We start from the raw sequence: 22,470 nt of genomic DNA, 5'->3' as shown, positions 1-22,470 counted from the left end.
CCCTTAACTCTACTCTCTACCCTATTTTTGGAACAATGGTCTGAATTGGCTAAAGGAGAAAGGGGTCCCAGATGACTGACCTTGGCTACTACAGAAACCAGCCCCACCATAATGCATGGACAGCTGCACAGATTCCTGCTTGGTCCAGACTTGCATTTCTGGTCCAGGATTCAGCTAGTAGGAAGGGAACCTTCCCAACACTTTCAAGCAAACATGCTTATCCAGGTGATGTTTTACTATGCATTGTTCTGAGCCAAGTTGTGGCTAAGAACACTTCCTAGACTCTGGCATTAGGTTGGCTATTAGTACTAGTTTTAAGTTGTATTGCGATTTTTAAAAATCTATATTTGTGTCTTGATAGGCATTTTGATAATAAATTGGGAGTGTTCTATCAGAGGTAGCTTTTTAGATGCCTTTTTGACTGTGAGTACCCTGACTGATCACTGATTTTGTCACAGGCAGTCATGCTTCCTGCATTAAATGGGGAAAAGAGCAAGCGCGTCATTAATTATTCCCTCAGAAGAAAAGTTATTGCTAGAGGTTTCTTGAATCCAAGTTAAATCCAAATGGTTTTGCTACTTCTATAGTGTGTGTGAATTCTTGATGCACTTCCCCTTCAACAGTGGCAGAATAAACAAGTCCCCAAAGAAGAGGAACACACCACCCTTCTTTTTGTGAACATTTACTCTTCCTTGATCTCCTCTCCCTTCTTCTTCCTTTTGAAAAAATTCCGTGTATGCACTATTTATATCTGTGTATAATGTCTGCATTCCTGAAAAATGTCAAAATCTTACAAGTTGATAAGCACGAAAAAAGATTAGTCATGGCTGCAGTGGCTCTTCTAGAAACAAGATTAAAGGAATGAGTAATTTTGACCTCTTGAGGGATTTGATAATATAATTAAGTATATAAAATGAATGAGTATTTCTATAATTTAGAGGGAGTGATATATATATTTGGGTTTCAGAGGGGAGGGGTGGAGAACTAGTTTTCTGTGCCTGTCTAGCCTTCAATAATGTGAAAGGAGGATCCATTCATTAGCAAAGAAAGCTTTACATACACAGGTAGCAGAAAAATGTATTTTCTCTTATAGACATGGTTTGTGAAATTCAGGGAATCCATTAAAAAGCACATTACTTTTTGCAAAATTACATATTTTAGTGTAAAAAGGCCGGATAGTTTCTGTTATCACATGAGAGGAAATAACATGTTTAAAAGAGGAATCCATTTTTGTGAGAAACGGAGGCATTATACAGAGATTTTGGAGTCAGACCCTGATTTAAATTCCACCCAAACTACCTACTAGCTGTGCGATCTTAAACAAATTGTTTAATTTCTTTGTGCCCAGTTTCTTAATTTGTCCAGTAGAGGATGATCGTAACTACCTGGCAGATTGTCAGCTAATCACAGGGAATGGAGGGGAGGAATGGTCCTTGCTCGGAGTTAGGCTTATAGGATAATGCTCCACGTGTGATCGTTCTCTTTGTATTCACAGAAAATGACTGCCTGTGGGAAGGGGGCAGGACTTTTTGCCATGTTCCAAGGACTGTACTTTTATACTTAGCAGATTACACAGGTCTGATTTGTGGCTAAGGACGCAGCCATTTTGCCTCTGATCAGCTCCTAGTTCTGCCATTTTCTAGCTAGTTCCCTAATCTCTCTGGGCTTCAGTTTCCCCAGTGGTAAAATGGTGATAGTAGTTCCAGGCTCAGAAGGTGGTTTGATTTTTCTTTTTAACAGCTTGTTTGAAGCATGATTTACATACCATAAAATTCAGCCGTTTTAACTGTACAGCTCTATAAATTGTAGACATTTTTGCAGTTGTGCAAATGAGCACCACCATCCATCCATTTTTTAAATATTTGTCACCCCCAAAGTTTCCCTTGCACTTGTTTGTGTTGGTTCCTACCTCCATGCCCAGCCCCAGGCCACCACAACTCTAGACTTTCTAGAAATTTCTAGAAATTTCACATACATGGAATCCTATAATAAGTAGTCTTATCTAGTTTCTTTAGCTTAGGCTGTTTTTGAGGTTCATCCGTGATGCAGTGTGTATCAGTACTTTGTTCCTTGTATGGCAGAACAGTAGCACATTGTATGGCTCAATCACATCTTATTTACCCATTCACCAGTTGATTATTTGGGCTATTTCCACTTTTTTTTTTTTTTTTTTTTTTGCTATTTTGAATAATACCGAAATGAACACTGGCATATAAGTCCTTATGTGGGCATGTTTTCATTCCTCCTGAATGGATTCCTAGTAATGGAATTCGGGGGCTGCCTTGGTCCTTTCAGGTGGCTGTACCAAAATATCATAGACCTGGTAGCCCCAGCCTTCTCCTCTCCCTCTCCCTGTTCCCTGAAAACCACTAATCTACTGTATGTCTCTATGGATGTGCCTATTTTGGACATTTCAGTAAATGGGGATCAGACAATATACAACAGATAGTATCTGCCAGACCATTTTCCAAAGTGGCTACACCATTTTGCATTTTCACCAACAGTGTATGAAGGTTCCAGTCTCTCCACATCCTCACCAGCACTGGCTCTTACAGCCATAGTGGGTGTGAGGGGCAACTCACTATGGTTTTGATTTGCATTTACCTAATGACTAATGATGTATTTATTAGCCATTTGTGTATCTTATTGGAAATGAAGTGAAATTCTTCTATTTTTTGAAGAGAAATGTCTGTTTACATCCTTTGTTCATTTCAGTTGGGTTATTTGTCTTCTGTGTAACTTTTTAAGAAATCACCAAAATGTTTTCCAAAGCACTTGTACCATTCTACTTCCCCTCACAATGTATGGAAGTTCCAGTTCCTCTATATCCTTGCCAACACATACAAAATAATATTGTCAGTTTCTTTTGATTTTAGCCCTTCTTTTGGGTATATAGTGGTACTGTAAAACATTTCTCTGATGACTAATTATTTTGAGCATCTCTTCAGGTACTGACTTGCCATTCATATTTTTTTTCTGAAATACCTGTCAAATATTTTGCCCATTTTTCATTTTTTTGTTTATGCCTTATTATTATTGAGTTGTAAGAGTTCTTTGTATATGTTGGTTAGAAATCTTAGATGTATATTTTGAAGATAATTTCACCCAGTCTTTAGCTTGTTTTTATTCTTTATATCTTTTATAGGGGACATTTAATTTTTACGAATTCCAATTTGTCGATTTTTACTTCTACAGATCATGTTTTTAGTGTCATATGTAAGAAATCTTTGCCTAACACAAGATCATGAAGATTTTCTCCTGTATCTTTTTTTTTTAAAGTTGTATAATTGTACATTTTACATTTAGATTGATAATCCATTTTGAGTTAATGGGCTCATAATGGATCTTTGTATAAGGTATGAAGTTCAGGTCAAAGTTCATTTTTTTTCCTACGGATGGTTGAAATAACTGTCTTACTACATTGTTTTTGTGTCTTTGTCCAAAATACATTGGCCATATTTGTGTAGTTCTATTTTTGAAATATCTATTGTTTCATTTATCTGTGTCTGTCTCTTTGCCAGTACCACACTGTTTTAATTACTATAGCTTTATAGTAAATCTTAAAATTGGGTTATGTGAATCCTCCTCTTTTATTCTTTTTTTAAAATTGTTTTGACTCTACTGGTGTCTTTAAATCTCCATGTACATTCTAGAACCAGCCTGTCTATATCTACAGATATCATGTTGGGATTTTTATTACAACTATAGATTTTTTTATTACTCTAATTTTGATTGCACTATAGATCAGTTTGAGGAGAATCAACATCTTAACTACATTCACCTTTGCTTTTGAAGGATAGTTTAAGTACAGATTTCTTAGTTGACAGCTTATTTCTTTCAGCATTGTTATTCTTTTGTATTTTGTCTCCATGGTGTCTGGTGAGAAGTCTGCTGTTTCCCTTCTGGTTGGTGAGGTGTTTTTGTTTTTGTTTTTTGCTCCTTTCAATATTTTCTCTTTAATTTTGAACAGTTTATGATGTGTCTGGATAGATTCTCTTTGCATTTATTTTACTTGGAGATAGTTGAGCTTCTTGGGATCTATGGGCTAATATTTTGTATTAGTTAAATTTTAAATTTATATTAATTAAATTTTGTGTTCATTAAATTTGGGGAGGTTTTGGACATAATTGTTTCTATTTTTCCTGCCCTATTCCCTTTCTTCTCTTGTTTCGGGATATACCTGACTTCTCAGAGGTATTTGAGTGTTCTATTTTTCTTCACTTATTTTTCCCTCTGTTCTGCAGATTCGATATTTCATTGATCTGGCTTCTGATTTTTTCCTGATGATTTCACCTGCCATATCAACTCTGAGTCCCTCTGATGAACTTTTCGTTTCAACTCTAGAATTTATATTTGGTTCTTTTTTACAGGTTTTACTTCTCTATCAGAACGTCCTCCCACCACCTTTTTTTGAAAACTGTTTTCCTTTAGTTATTTGAATATTATTTAATTAGTTGGAAATATTTATCATAGTTGCTTTAATGATTTTTCTTTCTAAATCTAATATCTGAGTCCACCCGGAGTCCATTTCTTTTGACAGCTGTGTTCTTAAGTATGGTTCCTTGTCTTTTACGTATGTATGACAAGTTTTCTTTTGCTGCTGTAACAAATGATCACAAACTCAGTGGCTTCAAATGACACAAATGTATTGTCTTATAGTTCTGTGGGTCAGAAGCCTGACACAGGTCTCTCTGGACTAAAATCAAGGTGTCAGTGGGACTGTGATCCTTCCTAGGGGTTTTATAGAAAAACCTCTTTCCTTAAGTTGTCCAGCTTTTGGAGGCTGCTCATGTTCCTTGGTTCGTGGTTCCCTTTCTGAATTTCAAAGCTAACAACGTAACAATCCTCTGACCCTGCTTTCACCATCACAGCTCTTTCTCTGACCCGGCCGGGGATGGGTTTCTGCTTTTCCAGATTCGTGAAATTAGATGGGATCCACCTGGGTGACCTAGGCTACTCTCCCCCTCTCAAATGTTTTGGCCTTAATCACACCTGCAGAGTTTGCTTTGCTGTGTGAGGTGACATATTCACAGGCTGTGCAGATTAGATTGTAGCTTTATTTGGGGGCCATTTCACGCCCTACTGCAGCCTAATAATTTTTTTAATTGAAAACCGAACTTGTAAAATAACATTAACTCTGCATTCTGTTTTATTGTTCTGAAGGTTGTTGTGGTGGTTTTGTAACTTTTCTGGATGTAAACTGTGGAGTGTGGGGTGCAACTTATTAATGATGTCTTTGCTCAGTTTTTTGTTTTAGCCCTAGCTCCCTAGAGGTCTCCCCTGTGATTGAGTAGTGGGCAGCCAGTGACATGGCCAGGGTTGTTGCTCAAACATCTTTAACCTAAAAGGCTTCCCTCCCTCTGCTGTGTGTGGGAAGGTGTGTGCAGGTCAAAGTTGCAGTCCTCTCACTCGGCTTCTACTTTTTGTCAGGCTTTTTTGCGCCGCCCTTATGGATGTGCAGTTTCCTCGTTACCCAGATGCTATGTATGGAGAGCTTGTCTCAGTTCTTCTAGGACTGTGGGGAGGGTGGTGGATAGGAATAGCTCCAGGCAAGCAGACTAGAGACTCTTGCTTTGCTTACCCTAAGCTCTAGCTAGTTTTTTGTTTGTTTTTTGTTTTTTGTTCTTTTTAAAGAATGAACAACTTCCCAATTTGTTGTCTACCTTTGGTCAATTTCTAATGCCCTGAGGTGGTTGCTTTTGGCAATTCTGTCCAGTTTTATACTCGTTTTTGCAGAGAAGACTCTGATCACTTCATACCATCTTTACCAAAGTTTATATGCATAGGGTTGTTTGAAAATAAATTGAACTACAGTCAGTTAAGCGTCTGCCTTCTGCTCAGGTCATGATCCCAGAGTCCTGGGATCGAGTCCCACTTCAGGCTCCCTGCTCAGCGGGGAGCCTGCTTCTCCCCCTGCTTGTGTGCACGCTCTCCCTCTCTCTCTCTCTGAATAAATAAAATGTTAAAAAAAAGAAAGAAAGAGGGTGCCTGGGTGGCTCAGTTGGTTAAGCGACTGCCTTCGGCTCAGGTCATGATCCTGGAGTCCCGGGATCGAGTCCCGCATCGGGCTCCCTGCTCGGCAGGGAGTCTGCTTCTCCCTCTGACCCTCCTCCCTCTCATGCTCTCTGTCTCTCTCTGTGTCTCAAATAAATAAATAAATAAAATCTTTAAAAAAAAAAAAAGAAAGAAAGAAACTGAGCTAAAGCAGGTAGAGTCCTTAGATCAGGACCTGATATGTAGCAAGGGCTCTAACTGTATCTATTATAATCATCATTATTGTTACTAGTGACAAAAACAACTAGACAGTCACATTTCCAACATATTCATAGTTACCCATTATAGAGCTTTTTTTGTTTTTTTTTTTCTTTTGTTTGCGACCCTCCAGCCTCTTTCTTCTAGAAAGTCCTTTACTACAGACCAGGTGTCTGCCAGCTTTTTCTGTACAGAGCTAGGTGGTAAGTGTGTTAGGCTTTGCAAGCCATACAGTCAACTCCTAAGTCCTGCTGATGTGTCAGGAAGGGAGCCACCGACCGTCTGCAAAGGAGTGGGTGTGGCCGTGCACCAGTCAAACTATTTGTGAAAACACGCCACAGGGGGGATCTGGCCTTGGCACCGTAGTTTGCCAATCCTGCTGTAGACTCACTTTCTCATGAGGCTGCATCTCAGCAGTGCCAACTTTTATGCCCCAACAGACTTTTTTTTTTTTTAAATCACCAAAGAAGAGAGAACATTTCTACTTCCCGGCACCACATTCCAGAACCTCCCAACACCTGTGCTCTGGGAGTTTACGCTTCTTCAAGGCCTCTGGGCTCTCAAGTACTTGGCATCTGTATCAGCTGATTTCAATAAAAGGACCAGTCATATTTCTGGAATACATGTCAACAACAGTGTTGTCAGATACAGACACACAACTTGGTAAGATTATTGATGGCAAACTGTATTTCATCTATTTACAACTAGATTATGCAGCTTTTTTTTATGAATTTTTAATTTTTTATATGTATCATTTTTCCCTCCAAATAAGGGATGTTTGTTTGTATGTACATTTTTTTAAACCACAGCGTTCCATTCTTGATTCAGCATTCAGTCTTTGGAGATCATTAAATAACTAGATTATCTATTAACCTAATTGTTCTTTACACACTGGCTTTGTACCTTGAAATTAAAACAGAGCATTAAATCAGGTTTTAAGACTTTTTATTTTTAAATATATCATACATTCCAAAGGGTATATAAATCACACGTGAGCTTTTTAAAGAGTTATAAAGTGTGCATATAACTGCTTTATGTTCTTCCTGGATAGAGAAGGACTTTTGGGTACTTGAATCCTGTTTTATTTACTATTGACATGTATACTATGATTATTGTATATTTTTATTTTTACCATATTTTTAACTCCCACAAAACTACTGTTTTATTTGTCTGTTTGTAGGTTTGCCCATATTCGGCATTCTCTTTGTTCTTCATTCCTACTTGTACCTTAGACCTTCCATCTTGGCTCACTTTCCTTCTTCCAGAAGTACATCCTTTAGAAATTCCTTTTGTTAAGATCTGCTGATGACAAATTCTCAGTTTTTGTTTTTTCAAAAAATGTCTCTATTTCATCTTACTCCTTTTTTTTTAAGACTCTTATTTTTTTACAGCAGTTTTAAGTGCACAGCAGAATTGAAGGTACAGAGATTTCCTATATGTTCCCTACCCGCCACACATGCACAGCTTCCTGCATTATCCACATTCCCCACCAGGGTGGGACATTTGTTACAACACTGACACATCATTATCACCAGAGCCCATAGTTTACATTAGGGGTCACTCTCAGTGTCGTACATTTTATGAATTTGGACAAATGTATAATGATGTGTACATAATTATGGTATCATATGTTTTCACTAACCTAAAAATCCTCTGAGCTCCACCTATTCATCCCTCCCTTGCACCCCCCAGAAGTCACTGATTTTTTTTCTCCATAGTTCTGCATTTTCCAGAATGTCACACCTTCGAAATGTAGCCATTGTCGATTGGCTTCTTTCCCTTAGTAATATGCATATAAAGTTGTTCATGTCTTTTCATGGTTTAATAGGTCATTTGTTTTCAGTACTAGATAATATTCCATTGTCTGGATGGACCACAGTTTACTTATCCATTCATGTACCGAAAGGCATCTTGGTTACTTCCAAGTTTTGGCAATTATGAATAAAGCTGCTATAAGTTTATATGTGTGTTTGTGTGGACATAAGTTCTCAACCCCTTTGGGTAAATACCAAGGAGCATGATTCCTAGATCTTATGGTTTAGTTTATTTAGTATGTTTAGTTTTATAAGAAACCACCAAACTGTCTTCCAAAGTGGCTGCACCATTTTGCATCCCCACCAGCAATGAAGGAGAGTTCCTATTGTTCCGCATCCTCACCAGCATCTGGTAGTGTCAGTGTTCTGGATTTTGGTCGTTCTACTAGATGTTTAGTGGTATCTCATTGTTGTTTTAATTTGCATTTCCCCAATGACATCTAATGGAAGCATCTTTTCATAGGCTAATTTGCCATCTGTATCTCTTTGGTGAGATGTCTGTTCTCTTTCTTTTTTTTCAGGTTTTTCATTATGTTGAGTTTTAAGAGTTCTTTGTATATTTAGGATAACAATCTGTTATCAGATGTGTCTTTTGTAAATATTTTCTCTCAGTCTGTGGCTTACCTTCCCATTCTCTTGACAGTGTCTTTTGCAGAGCAGAAGCTTTCAGTTTTCCAGCTTATCACTTATTTCTTTCCTGGATCATGTCTTCGGTGTTGTATCTAAAAAGGCATCATTGGAGATGCCTGGGTGGCTCAGTTGGTTAAGCGTCTGCCTTCGGCTCAGGTCATGATCCTGGGGTCCTGGGATCGAGCCCCTTGCTCAGCAGGGAGCCTGCTTCTCCCTCTCCCTCTGCCTGCTGCTCCCCCTGCTCTCTCTGTCAAATAAATAAATGAAAAATCTTTAAAAAAAACTAAAAAAAAAAGGCATCACCATACCCAAAATTATCTAGGCTTTCCCCTGGGTTGTCTGCTAGCAGTTTCATGGCTTGCATTTTACATTTAGATCTATGATCCATTTTGAGTTCATTTTTGTGAAGGGCATAAGACCTGGGTTTGTTTGTTTGTTTGTTTGTTTGTTGTAATGTGGATGTTTTGTTGCTTCAGCACCATTTGTTGAAAACACCTGTCTTTGCTCCTTTGTGTTACCTTTGCTCCTTCGTCAAAGATCAGTCAGCTATACATATGTGGGTCTTTCAGAGCTCCCTGTTCTGTTCCCTTGATCTGCTTGTTCTTTGCCACGCCGTCTTGATTACCGTAGCTTTAGAATCAGTCTTGAAGTTGGGTATATTGATTCCTCCAACTTTGTTCTTCTGCAGTGTTATGTTGGGTATTCTGGGTCTTTTTGCCTCCATGTAAACTTAGAATCAGTTTACTGACATCCACAAAATAACTTCCTGGGACTTTGATTGGGATTGCATCAAATCTATAAACCAAGTTGGGAAAAACTGACATCTTTGACAATATTGAATCTTCTTATCAACACACATGGAATACTTTTCCATTTATTTAGTTCTTTGATTTCATTCATCAGAGGTTTGTAGTTTTCCTTATATAGAGCTTGTACATATTTCTTTAGATTTATATCTCAGTATTTTATTTTGGGTGGGTGTACTAATGTCTCATTCTTTTTTTAATAGTTTATTGAAATATAATTCATAGAGAGGCACCTGGGTGGCTCAGTCAGTTAAGCATCTGCCTTTTGCTCAAGTCATGATCTCAGGGTCCTGGGGTGGAGCCCCATATCGGGCTTTCCACTCAGCGGGAGGTCTGCTTCTTCCTCTCCCTCTGCCCCTCCCCCTGCTTACGCTCTCTCTCTCTCCGTCAAATATGTAAATAAAATCTTTTAAAAAAGAAATATAATTCATAGAACCATACAATTTACCCATCAAAAACATACAATTCATTATATTCAAAGACATGTGCAGCCATCGCCACATTCAATTTTAGAACATTTTCTTCACCTCAAAAAGCAACCCTGAACCCTTTACCTGAACACTCAGATTCGTGAAAGATACAGGAATTCTTTGTGCTAGGCACATTGAAGATATTATTCTACTGGCTTCTGGCTTTCTGTTATCCTTACAGTGACTCTTTTCAATGTAGTCTGTCTCCTGCAATTGGCAAGAAGGGAGGATTCTCTGTTAGACCCTATGATGTTAGGTAGACACTGGACTTGCTCTTATGCCCCCCAAGCTTAAAACAAACAAACAAACAAACAAAACAGAGGAAGCCAGAGGCTCCAGCATATGAGCTTACCATAGTTGCACCATTCTACTTACTTCTCAGGTGTCCCTCTTCACTTAGATTTTGGCCTGACAATTCTTTACTATCTTGCCAGCATTTTATTACATTTTAAAATATCTTTTTATATTTCAGTCATGCTGGCCAGCCTTTTTGAAATACTTCTAAATATTGTTAAATATTTTACACCCTAAAAAAGAGGACTGCAAGACATGAAATGGGCAAAAGCCAGACACAGGAAAGCACTGTCCCCATTATGAGCATTAAAGGAAACTATTTGCATACAGTGGAGTACCACCCTGCCTGCCTGGAGGATTCTGACCAGTCCTTACCACTGTGCTACAGGCAGTACCAGCTCCATGGGCAGCACCACGTGGTCTCCCTGCTGCTAGCCAAACTGCCAGGAGCCCAGGTCTGGCAAGTGGGTGAGAAAATTGTGCATGAATCCAGCATTACATGAAAATAGTTAAACATAATTTGCAAGTTACAAATATGATACAGGCAATGTCTTCACGGTTCACTTTTTTTTTTTTTAAGATTTTATTTATTTGACAGAGAGAGACACAGTGAGAGAGGGAACACAAGTGGGGAGTGGGAGAGGGAGAAGCAGGCTTCCTGCTGAGCAGGGAGCAAGATGTGGGGCTTGATCCCAGGACCGTGGGATCATGACCTGAGCCGAAGGCAGAAGCTTAACAACTGAGCCACCCAGGCACCCCTGCAGTTCACTTTTCAAAAAGAAGATGAAAACACAAACTTTCAGGTTCAAAATTCAACCCCATCTGCAACAGAAGCATTTCCTTAACAAGGCAGCTCCGTGCCCCTCATCCAGTATCATCTCAACTACCATTATCCGCCAGGCTTCTCTCTGCATTGCTACCCATTCAGCTTGCATTTAAAAAAAAAACAACAGAGAAACGTAGAGGTGATCCAAGTGAGCCCTTTGGCTGTTGGAAATAACTTTTTTTATGCTATGGGGCCACTTTTTTTTAACTTTGCAATAAAATCAGGCAGTTTTCCCCATTGTTTATTTCAATGTGGATGTAACAGTGCATTACATCTGATTACCATACGTTCACTAGCCCTGGACACTTAATGATACTAGCTTGTGTTTATATGTAGTTGCGAACATTTCTAAATGTTCTCCCACTCCTTGTCTTAGCATCAGGTTAATTGTGATTAACCTAGTTGTTAGGTTATCACCTAATCAATCACCTAATTGTGATTAACTTAGTTGAAGTGGTCCATCAACTAACTACTTGGAAGACGCAGGTCTTGAGCCTGAATGTCCTAACTCCTTCATTCGAATTTACTGTAAAACCTCTGCTTCTGAACCCGAATTACATAAACATTTAAAATAAACAAAAAGCTCTTTTGTTCTTCTCTGATTAAGAGTTTCTTTATAACAATAGGTAATGTACCAACAACTATAAATTGTTAAACTTCTAAGAGTAAGAAAGTCCTGCCTTTTGGGTGGAGGACCTCTATTTAGTGGAAATTAAGAGGCGTTAGAAATATAATCTTTGTGGGGGTGCCTGGGTGGCTCAGTCGTTAAGCATCTGCCTTCGGCTCAGGTCATGATCCCAGGGTCCTGGGATCAAGCCCTGCATCGGGCTCTCTGCTTGGGAAGCAGGCTTCCCACGGAGTTGCTTCTCCCTCTCCCACTCTCCCTGCTTGTGTTCTCTCTCTCGCTGTGTCTCTCTCTGTCAGATAAATAAGTAAATAATCTTTAAAAATATATATATAATCTTTGTGTAAGGAGATGATTCTCCTTACTCATTTTGTGGGATAAAATAAACCCAAGAAAAATCTAATTGCAGTGAGACAAAAATCTCACTGTTATGTTATAAAATGCTGTCATAATATATGGTAGAATTATAAGAGGCACATGAATTTTATTTTCTCATACTCAAGGGGTAGGTGGTGGGGCTGGGTGGCAGATGCACCTGTCAGTGATGTGGGGCCAGCAACACATATCACAGATAAAACAGGAGGTGAGGGTTCAATTGAGGCCAGAACCCAGGATCATCTTTTTTTGGAAACAAGTGAGAATTCATAGCTCTGATCTTCCTGTCACCAGCAAGGCAGGCAGTAGGAGTGATGGAGAAGTAAGGATTCATTGCCCCTGTTGGGGAAGAGCACTTCTCTGGACTAACTGTGTAATTAATTAAGCTCATGGTAAGAGATGGTTCTTGTTCTAAGGCAGTTTCTAGGACGGTATGATCTTTTCTTTCTTTGGTTTCATTTCCCGATGTTAGGATCTTTTTTTCTTTTTTAAACTAACAGCAACAAAAGTGTTACATATTACAAATGAAGCTACCCTACCACAAAGGCATAAATAACTTTCATACAGCAGCTGGTTTAACTTAAGCCAAGCCTGAGGAACATCACATGACTCCATCTGCCTTTTCACACTTCCTTGGCCCAGTCCCCCATGAGTTTCCATGTCATTTCTATATGAGGCTTAGAATTCATTAAAAATCCAGAATTTTTTAAACTTTAGGCAGTTATCTGCCAGAATCCATAATTCCCAAAAGTGAAAAAGTAAAACCCAGTGTCCTGTTTTTTATTATGAAAAATTTCAAACATACACAAAAATAGAGTAATATGATGAACTTTCTTATATCCCTCATCCAGATTCAATAATTATCAAAATTTTACAACACTTACTTTATCCCTCCCCCCTTTTTGTTGAATTGTTTTATTCTATTTTGCGGTTCTTAGCATTTCTGAATCTGTTACTTGCTGTCTTTTATTACTTTTGGAAATTCTCAGCCATTATGGCTTCATATATTGCTTCAGCCCCATTCCCTTTCTAACCTAATTTGAAATTCTAGTTAACATATATGAGACCCGGGTCCTTTACTTGCCATTTCATTTCCTCTCCATGTTTTGACCTGCCTTCCAGTTTACTAATTCTTTCTTTGGCTATGATGCATCTGATGTTAAGCTCTTAAGTTCTGAACTCCAGTTTTCTATTTTTCAGTTCCAGAAATTTCATTGGTTATATTTTATTTCTAATTTTTTTGCTAAAGTTCTTTTCTATTATTTAAGTTCTCAAACATACTTTTTACATTTAAAGACCTGTTGGTTTAAAGACCCAACTTGTTGAGTATCTATAGGTCTGTTTCATTGTCTGTGTTTTTTTTCTCTTGGCTTTCAGACAGTCCTTTGTTTTTTGTATGCCCCGTTATAATTTTACTGAATGTCCTGCAGTTGGACATTGAACAGGAATAATTATAGGTTCAGGATGACATTTTACTTCAAAGAGAATTTACTTTTGCTTCTGGTAGTTTGTAGGAACAGATCACCTTAATCCATTCAGGGTTTGAACAGATCGAGTCTTTGTGAGGGCTGGTCTCTTTCTGGCCTACTACTACTCTTACCTTACCCTTTGGGGGTCACAAATGAAAGCCAAGGATGTTTACCAGGGCTCCTTTCCATCCTTGTTGCACCCTGAGCTTGTTTCTGTGTGTCCATTTCTGTGAGACTGCCAAAACCTCTGCTCAGCTCTTGAGCCTGTCTGCCTCTGCGTTCAAGTGAGCAAAGGGAAAAGTGGCAACAGATGTAAGGATCATCTTCTTGAGCTTCTCTTCTTTCCGCAGTTTTGACTCTTCCAGATCCCTCGGCCTCAGTGGGTCTGTAATACCTTCAAACAATTATTTTGTAAATTTTGTCTAACTTTTCTTGTTTTTAACAAGGAGTTTGGTCTGAAACGAACTAATCCACCATTGCTGGAAGACAAATTCTGCTGAGGAAATTTAAATCAAATCTCAGACATTACATCATTTTATCCATTCATTAGCTTGCATCTTGGAAAAATGCGGACATTTCCTTATATGCCAACAATGCTGTTTCATGTTCATATTTCCTAGAATTCCCAGAAATGTCTTTTAATGATTGTTTTGTTTGAGGTCAAATACACAAGGTCTGTATGTGACATTTGGTTGTTGTATCTTTTGAGTCTCTTTTAATGTAGAGTGCTCTCCTCCCCTGCCATCTTTTTCTTTTCATGCCATTGACCTGTTGAAATTCTGCATCAAAGTCCTGTAGAATTTTCCATATCTTGGTTTAGCTGGTTGCTTTTATTTGAGCCTCTATCACTTGTTTTTCCTATGAAATGGAATTTAACTGCATGGGCTTGATTAAATTCAGTTTTGCTTTTGGCAAGGATGCTTTATAGGTAGTGCAGAGTAATTCCTGTTGTATGACATCAGAGAGCACACGATGTCTGATTTTTACACTGTAAGGATGCTAACATTGATCAGTGGGTTCTGATGGTAACAACGTAATCCATCCATTATAAAATTCTCCATCATTCTTTGATCTCTTTGGTTACTGTGAAATACAGTTTATAGAGGAAAGTTAAGCTCTTCTTTTAAATTCAGTCATGTCTTTGGGGTGCCTGGGTGGCTCAGTCGTTAAGCGTCTGCCTTCGGCTCAGGTCATGATCCCAGGGTCCTGGGATTGAGCCCCGCATCGGGCTCCCTGCTCGGCGGGAAGCCTGCTTCTCCCTCTCCCACTCCCCCTGCTGTGTTCCCTCTCTGGCTGTCTTTCTCTCTGTCAAATAAATAAAACCTTTAAAAAATAAATTCAGTCATGTCTTTTACACAGTTCTAAAAAAAATCATCCCAAACAATGTTTTTTTCCTGCTTTCAGTGCCAGACTGCTACCTGTAGTGAAGCGGTATAATTGGTAATTACATCATGTGGAGAAACCTCAGCAGGAGCAGCAGTGCACGTCCTGCCACCAGGACTTCAATAGCCTTTGAGCTTGAGGCATTCCACTTTCTGGATTTGCAGCCTCCTCGCAAAGTAGGGCAGCAAAATCTTGGTGCTTATGGGGCTGAGTTAAAGCTAGTATGTGTGCCACTGCTTTGCTCTGCTTGTTTAAACACATTCCTTCCTAGGCACTTACTCACCGCAGAAACACCAAAGGCAGTTTTTCCCTCCTAGGCCCAGCATTCGGGAGCGCATGATCGCTAGCATTGTACCTACAGAAAGGGAATTTATAAGGCCCCAACAACCGTTCCAGGAGCCCATGGCCCCTTCCGGTCTGGGCCAGTTCAAGTTCTGTGGCTCCGGGAACCCTCCCCTGGTCACCGAGGGCTCTACTGTTTCTGGAGCCCCACATCTGTGCCATGGCAGCCCTCACACTCCTCTCCGTGTCGTGATTTTATCTGCCTCACTTCTGCAACTAGACTGTGTCTCAGCCAGGGCAGCGACTCTCCTGGGACTTCTCATTCCTTACCACTCTGGGCACAGAACACAGCATCTCATAGGCTCCTCTACGCCCTCCCCTTCCCACTCAGACTCCTACCTTGGTCCCCACACTCCTAGGCCCCCCTGAGGCCGTTCCTGGGTCAGACTCTTTGCTGGCCTTCATTTTTGGCAGTGCCATGATTGAAGACAGCCGGCAGGCCCTCCTCTGTCCTCATCGCGGTCACCCACGCGCCCTTGCTGGGGACCTTCTCCCAGCAGGAGTGAGCTTCGCCGGTGTTGCTCTTGGTGCGACTCCAGCAAGTAATCGTGATTGTTATTCCAGATGGCAGCTGGGAGGCTTCCAGAAACAATCCAGGCATACGGTCAGCACTTGCTGGAGCCACGACACTGCTCCGTAAATATTTATGTGCAAGTCCCCCTCGCAGACACATTCCGCTCATCCTCTCCTGACTGAACTTCACTTTGTTTTTGTTTAGTATCTTTAAGCAACAAGAGCAGGTACTTGTCAGGGCATAATTATGTGCCACTTTCTCTCCCGGCATGGAACCGAGGATTTTTCTTTCCTTCTGTTAACTGGCATGACAGACATCCATTTAGTGGTATGATTTTTAGTATAAAATTCCTTTTTGCCTTTAAATTTAATTATTCCACATTCATAGCAATAAAATCAAATCCCAAATCCAGGTGTGCTTTTCAGGGAAAGTGTCCGGGGCTATTACCTCCTGATAATGGTGTCCTGTACTTAAGCCTTTTGTCTGCAGATCTTAAAATCTCTTCCACACAAGTAGGTAATGATGTTCATTTTGTCGGGGGTGAGGGGTGAAGTGATTGATCTCCTGGCCTACTCAAGCGATGAAGAAAAATCCAAGACCCAGGTGTTGCCTTTGTTTCTCCCCTCCCCCTCCCTTTGCAGTTCTTTCAAAGAAGCATGGCCGACCTTCTATCGATTGAAATACCTCCCTCTCAAGGACTGCTTTCCACTTTTTGAAGAGCACGAATGAAAGGAGTTTCTATGTATCACATTTCGTGTGGGGAAGAGTTGAGGTTCAGGGAGAAGAAATGGTGAGGAGACGTGTGTCCACTTACCAGAGAATATGTGTCTCCTGGTAGATCTGCCTCCTCTGTTACACAGTAGAGCTTAAATGTGGTTCCATGAGTTCACAAGTGAGAAGTGGTCAGAGCAGAGCTTGGCACATAGCGAGCCCTATGTGAGTCATGACTCTTAGGGCAGAACCTGTGGTCTCTGGACCAGCAGCATTTGGAGTGTGCCCTTGCTCATGTTAGCAGTGTAAATGCGCTTCCCTCTTCCCCATCCAGCCAGGCTTGCCCAAACCCTTGAGAGCCAGTTTATATCCTGTTTCCTTCCTCCAGGAAACCTTCCTGCTCCAACCAACCACCAGGCACCTCTCTCTCTTTCATAACTCTTGCATTATTCTCTCAATGTATTCAATCCCCTTGAACTGAGCATTACCATGTACTAAGGTAGGCACAAAATCATGCCCTCTCCTGTCATATTTTGTAACTGTGGTATGAATGTTTGTCTTGTGTCTGGTGGGATTATTGGGCCTTGAGGGGAAAGCGTATAGCTAAACAGCCCCGAGCCCCAGGAACAATCCTGTACATACAGGAGGAGTTCGGTAGACTCTAAGGATAGATGTTGCGGGGGATAGAAGCAGCCAAACTGTACACATTTTATTGACTCTGATATAATAAATTCTTGTTGAATCACATGCAAGTTATATCAGGTTTGGAGCATAGCCCTTCATTTTCATTCTTTGCTCTCCTTACAACACCCTCTTCTATTCTGATACGTGGGAAAGAGGTCAAGCTTATATTGAGCTTCTCCTGCACGCAGGACATCATGGCAAACACAGATGGGGGGCCGGAATAAAAGCTCCGTAATCCAGTGAGATGATAAGTAAATACACAGGTCCTGTACGAAAGATGGGCCATGATGAACTCCAAGGGCTTGGCAGTTAAAAGGAGGGCATGGTAGTATCTCTGTGGGGAGTCGCGAACACTTCATTCATCGACTCAATATGTATTGAGCGGCCATCTTCTGTTCGAAGGCTGTTCTAAGTGCTGGAGCCTCACAGGCGAGGCTGGAGTATAAGCTCATCAACTGGTCTCTCCAACCCATCCCCAGAGAGAAACGCAGAGGTCCAACCTTGTCTCCTTTCTCTCGTGTTGATTAGAGAGACTTTCCAGTCCTGTCATTTCTTTCCTAACACAGGACGCCACCCCATCCTGACCGCCCAGCTAGCTTCCTCTCGATAGGGGTCAATGGGGTCTGCCCACCCCTTTCATGGTCTCCTGATGGAACGCCGACCACAAAGGTGAGACCTGCTGACCCTGTTTGCCCTTTGGTTTCTTCCAGGATTTTTTTCCCTGGAAGCCATCCTGTCAGAGGGGTGCAGGTAATGAAAGTGGGCAAACTACAGTTGCACCAAGGCATGTTCCCCCAGGCGATGAAGAACCTCAGACTGGTGAGTGTGCCGAGACCGCGTGTCCTTCTGCAGGGAGTACCAGGTCTGCCTGTCGCTAGGCCATTTCCTTGTGATTTTTAGCGACTCTGCACATGCACACTTGTCTGTATGCACACACGCGTGCACACACACGTTGGCGTGTACGTGCATGCCCATAAATGTTTAATGACCAGCTCTGAGAAAACCTGATTTGTGATGTTTGTTGATTTCTGTGGTCTAAATGTGCGCAATGTGGCTGATCTCAAACTACCCATATAAAATCAACCAGCTCCTAAAATTCATGACACTAGAATAGTGAGCTCTTGCTAACGGGTGCAACTGGCCTTCAGGACACCATTACACCTGTGCCCTGCTCCAGGTGAGCAGGTCGGCTTCTCCTCCCAGTGTGCCGACACCGCCAGCAGAGCGTTCATCACATAGTACAGGCCCAGCTCAGAGGTGCTGCGGGCTTGGTTCCAAACCACTGCCATAAAGCCGGTATCGTGATCAAGAGAGTCCAGTGAATGTTTTGGCTTCCCAGTGTATATAGAAGTTACGTTTACATGATACTATCGTCTATGAAGTGTATACAGCATTATGTCGAAAGAAAAATATATACTTTTCTTAATTTAAAAATACTTTATTGCTAAAAAATGCTAACTGTCATCTGGGCTTTCAGCGAGTCAATCTTTTTGCTGCTGGAGGGTCTTCCCTCCATGGTGGTGGCTGCTGACTGGTCAGGGTGGTGGGCGCTGAAGGTTGGGGTGGCCGTGGCAGTTTCTTAAATAAGACAGCAATGAGTTTGCCTCATCAATGGACTCTTCCTTTCACAGAGGATTTCTCTGTAGCATGTGATGCTATTTGATAGCCATTGGAGCCATGGGAGAACTTCCAGAATTAGTCAGTCCTCTCAAACCCTGCTGCAGATTTATCAACTCAGTTTCTGGAATATTCTAAATCCTTCATTGTCATTTCAACCATCTTCATGGCATCTTCACCAGGAGTACATTCCATCTCAGGAACCACTTTCTTTGCACATCTGTTCAGGTTTCATCATGAGATTGCAGCCCGTCAGTCCCGTCTTCAGGCTCCACTCCTGATTCTAGTTCTCCTGCTCTTTCCTGCCCATCTGCAGCGACTTGCTCCCCTGAAGTCTTGAACCCCTCAAAGTCACCCAACTTCTTCCAAACCCCTGTGAAAGTTGATATTTTGACCTCTTCCCATGAATCACAAATGTTCCTAATGGCATCTAGAGTAGATGAAATAGAAAGGTGAATCCTTTCCAGAAGGTTTTTGGTTTAGTTTACCCAGATCCATCAGAGGAATCATGCTCTGTGGCAGCTATCGCCCAATGAAATGTATTTCTTCAATAATAAGACTTGAAAGTGGAAATTACTTTGTGATCCATGGGCTTAGAATGGATGTTGTGTTAGCGGTCATGGAAACAAGATTAATCTCGTTGTCCATCTCCATCAGAGTTCTTGGGTGCCCATGTCCATTATCAGTAAGCAGTAATGTTTTGAAAGGAATCTTTTTTTTCTAAGTAGTAGGTCAGAACTTAAAGTTACCAGCTGCATTAGTGCCTGAGAGTCAGCCTGTCCTTTAAAGGTTTCAAGCCAGGCATTGACTTCTGTTCTCTAGCTATGAAAGTTCTAGATGGCATCTTCTTCCGCTATAACGTTATTTTGTCTGTATTGAAAACCTGATGTTCAGTGTAGCCATCTTCATTAATTATCTTGGCTGGATCTTATGGATAACTCCATAAGTTAGGTTAGGCTTTGGCTTAAGGGAATGTCATGGCTGTTTGATCTTCTATCCAGACCACCGAAATGTTCTCCATATGAGCAGTAAGGCTGTTTCACTTTCTAATCATTTGTGTGTTCACTAGAATAACACTTGTAACCCCCTTCAAGAGCTTTGGCTCACTGTTTGGTTCAAGAGGCCTAGCTTTTTCAACCTCTCAGCTTCAACATGCCTTCCTCACTCAGCTTAATCATTTATAGCTTTTGATTTAAAGTGAGAGACAGGCGACTCTTCCTTTCACCTGAACATACAGAGGCTATTGGAGGGGTATTAATTGGCCTAATTTCAATATCATGTCTCAGGGAACAGGGAGACCCAAGGAGGGGGTGGTGGTGAATGGCCAGTTGGTGGAGCAGTCAACACACACAATATTTATTTATTGTTGTATATAATAATATATTTATTACATGTGTCTTATATGGGCATGGTTCATGGTGCTCCAAAACAATTGGTATGGTAACATCAAAGATCACAGATCACTATAACAAATATAATAATGATGAAAAAGTTGAACTGTCATGAGAATCACCAAAATGTGACACCAAGAGAGACACTGCGCAAATGCTGTTGGAAAATGATGCCTGTAGACTTGCTTGACACGGGGTTGCCACAAGCCTTCAATTAAAAAAAAAAAGCATGGTATCTGGGAAGCACAATAAAGCAATAAGACAAGGTATCCTATAGTAGGATTACCTGTCGCCGAGGAGACTGAGGTCTTTGCAGTTATCTTGGTAACCGGTTCAGTGCTGTACAAGGACCTGGAACGGAGGAGGTGTTCCTTGTTGGAGGAAGGAGGGAGGGAGGGAGAGAGGTCCATACGATGGTAACAGTAAGTGACAAGAAACTAAATGGGAAAACTGGGTCTGTGTTGGAATACAAGAAAGAGCGATGTTGGGCGCCTGGGTGGCTCAGTTGGTTAAGCGACTGCCTTCGGCTCAGGTCATGATCCTGGAGTCCCGGGATCGAGTCCCACATGGGGCTCCCTGCTCGGCAGGGAGTCTGCTTCTCCCTCTGACCCTCCCCCCTTCATGCTTTCTCTCTCTCATTCTCTCTCTCTCTCTCAAATAAATAAATAAGATTTTTGAAAAAAAAAAAAGAAAGAGTGATGTTTATTTTCACCCTATCAGTGAGCCTCCATGCCCCTGGGCTCTCTGCTGCCCCGGCCTTTTCCACCCCAGCAGAGCTCCCTCTCACCCAACCATGGCTTCCAGATGGAGAGCTGATGTGCTCACCTGGTCCAGGTGTTGGCGGGTCTCAGGGCCACCTGTTGTGTGTGGTTTCCCACAGAGCACCTGATACTTGAACAGGACCTTCTGGGCCACAGGGCCCTTGTGTGCAGAAGAGCTATAGCGGAGAGATCCCAGCCCTCCCTCAGGTTGCTCAGGGAAGGCCCAGGGACTGGCTGGTCCCATGACAGGGGCAGCTACCCACATGTAGAGGAGAAAAATCGCAAATGCCTATAAGTTCCTTAAAAATGAAATTTCCTAGTGCTGGTTTTTTGCTTTTTTTTTTTTTTTTTTTTAATGATAGCTATGTTCCCTTTCCCAGTCTTTTGTTGAAATAAGCCCATGGTCAACAGGAAGAACACTGGGATTCCTGAAGGCGCACGGCTCTTCCTGTGCTTTTTACCTTGTCTGACAGCCCCACCTAGACTGACGGAGGAACACCTAGCAGGCTCTCGCTGTCCCAGAGAAAACTTCCCTTCACTGGCCTGCTACTACCTGTCAGCTGGTCGAATCAGTGAGGCAGAAAATACTCCCTAAGAGGGTCTACTGTGAAAGTTTTGACAGAAAAATAACGGGGGGGGAATTTCCCACGTATATGATATATCCAACCCAGGGTCACCTGCAAGTTGTTTTATAAGTGCTCAAATTAATCCTTTGTATTTCTGTGGGACTAGAAAGCATTAATACTGCTCACATGTAGGGGCGCCTGGGTGGCTCAGTCCATTAGGTGTCCCAACTCTTGGTTTCGGCTCAGGTAGTGGTCTCAGGGTCATGAGATCGACACCTGCATCAGGCTTAGGGTGGAGTTGGCTTAAGATTTTTTCTCCCTCTCCCTCTGCCCTTCTCCCCTCTCTCTTTAAAATAAATAAATAAATCTTTTTAAAAATTACTGCTCATTACTTATCTGGTCCCCATGACAGATGAGGTCAGTGGGGCAGATAGTTTCATTCCCATTTGAAAACTGAAGGAGCTAAGGCATGGAGACATTCAGGAGTCTGTCTAAAGTCATACTGAGGTAGAGCCAGGTCTAGTTTGTTCAATTTAATATGTTGATTAAATTCTTCTATTAATCTGAATAAGGCTCAGTGTTGTCCTTCCAATTCAGGGGGGGGAGGCAGACATGTGAACAAGTCATTAAATCCAGGCTGGAATCCCAGGCTCTGTGCTTCTCCTCTAAACTAGCCCAGTGAGACTCGCTAGTAAGACTCAGTTGCAGAAATCCCTTTAGATCTGCTGAGCCCCTGATGCCAACTCAGGGGAGATTTGGGTCGTTTCATTCCTCGTGTGAGGCTTTATTATCACCTCTGCTCAGAACTCTTGGAGGAAACATCAGCTGCAAAGGCAGGAACTTGGACAGACATCTAGAGGTCGACTTACGGGATCGTGTGGGCTGGGTGGATGCCGAGGCCATCACCAGCCCGCCTCACGGCCCTCTGCCCTTCTGTGTC

General features: G+C 41.5%; 1 protein-coding gene across 3 annotated transcripts in view; it reads left to right on the top strand.

The window, feature by feature from the left end:
• Nucleotides 1-22,470, top strand: part of SMYD3 (SET and MYND domain containing 3) — a 708,476-nt gene that overhangs the window by 674,015 nt on the left and 11,991 nt on the right. For 2 of the 3 annotated variants that reach the window (XM_035010984.1, XM_035010986.1), the window contains one exon: nucleotides 17,906-18,014. The exons of the other annotated variant lie outside the window; for it this stretch is intronic. In XM_035010984.1, the coding sequence (XP_034866875.1) occupies nucleotides 17,906-18,014 (109 nt within the window). The remainder of the gene's footprint in view (nucleotides 1-17,905; nucleotides 18,015-22,470) is intronic. 3 annotated transcript variants of the gene reach the window in all.

The sequence above is a fragment of the Mirounga leonina genome, unplaced genomic scaffold (genome assembly GCF_011800145.1).
Source record: "Mirounga leonina isolate KUSES-001 unplaced genomic scaffold, KU_Mleo_1.0 Mir_154, whole genome shotgun sequence".
Classification (NCBI taxonomy): Eukaryota; Metazoa; Chordata; class Mammalia; order Carnivora; family Phocidae; genus Mirounga; species Mirounga leonina.
The sequence above is the reverse complement of the archived record's forward strand: the minus strand, read 5'-3'. Positions and strand labels throughout refer to the sequence as shown.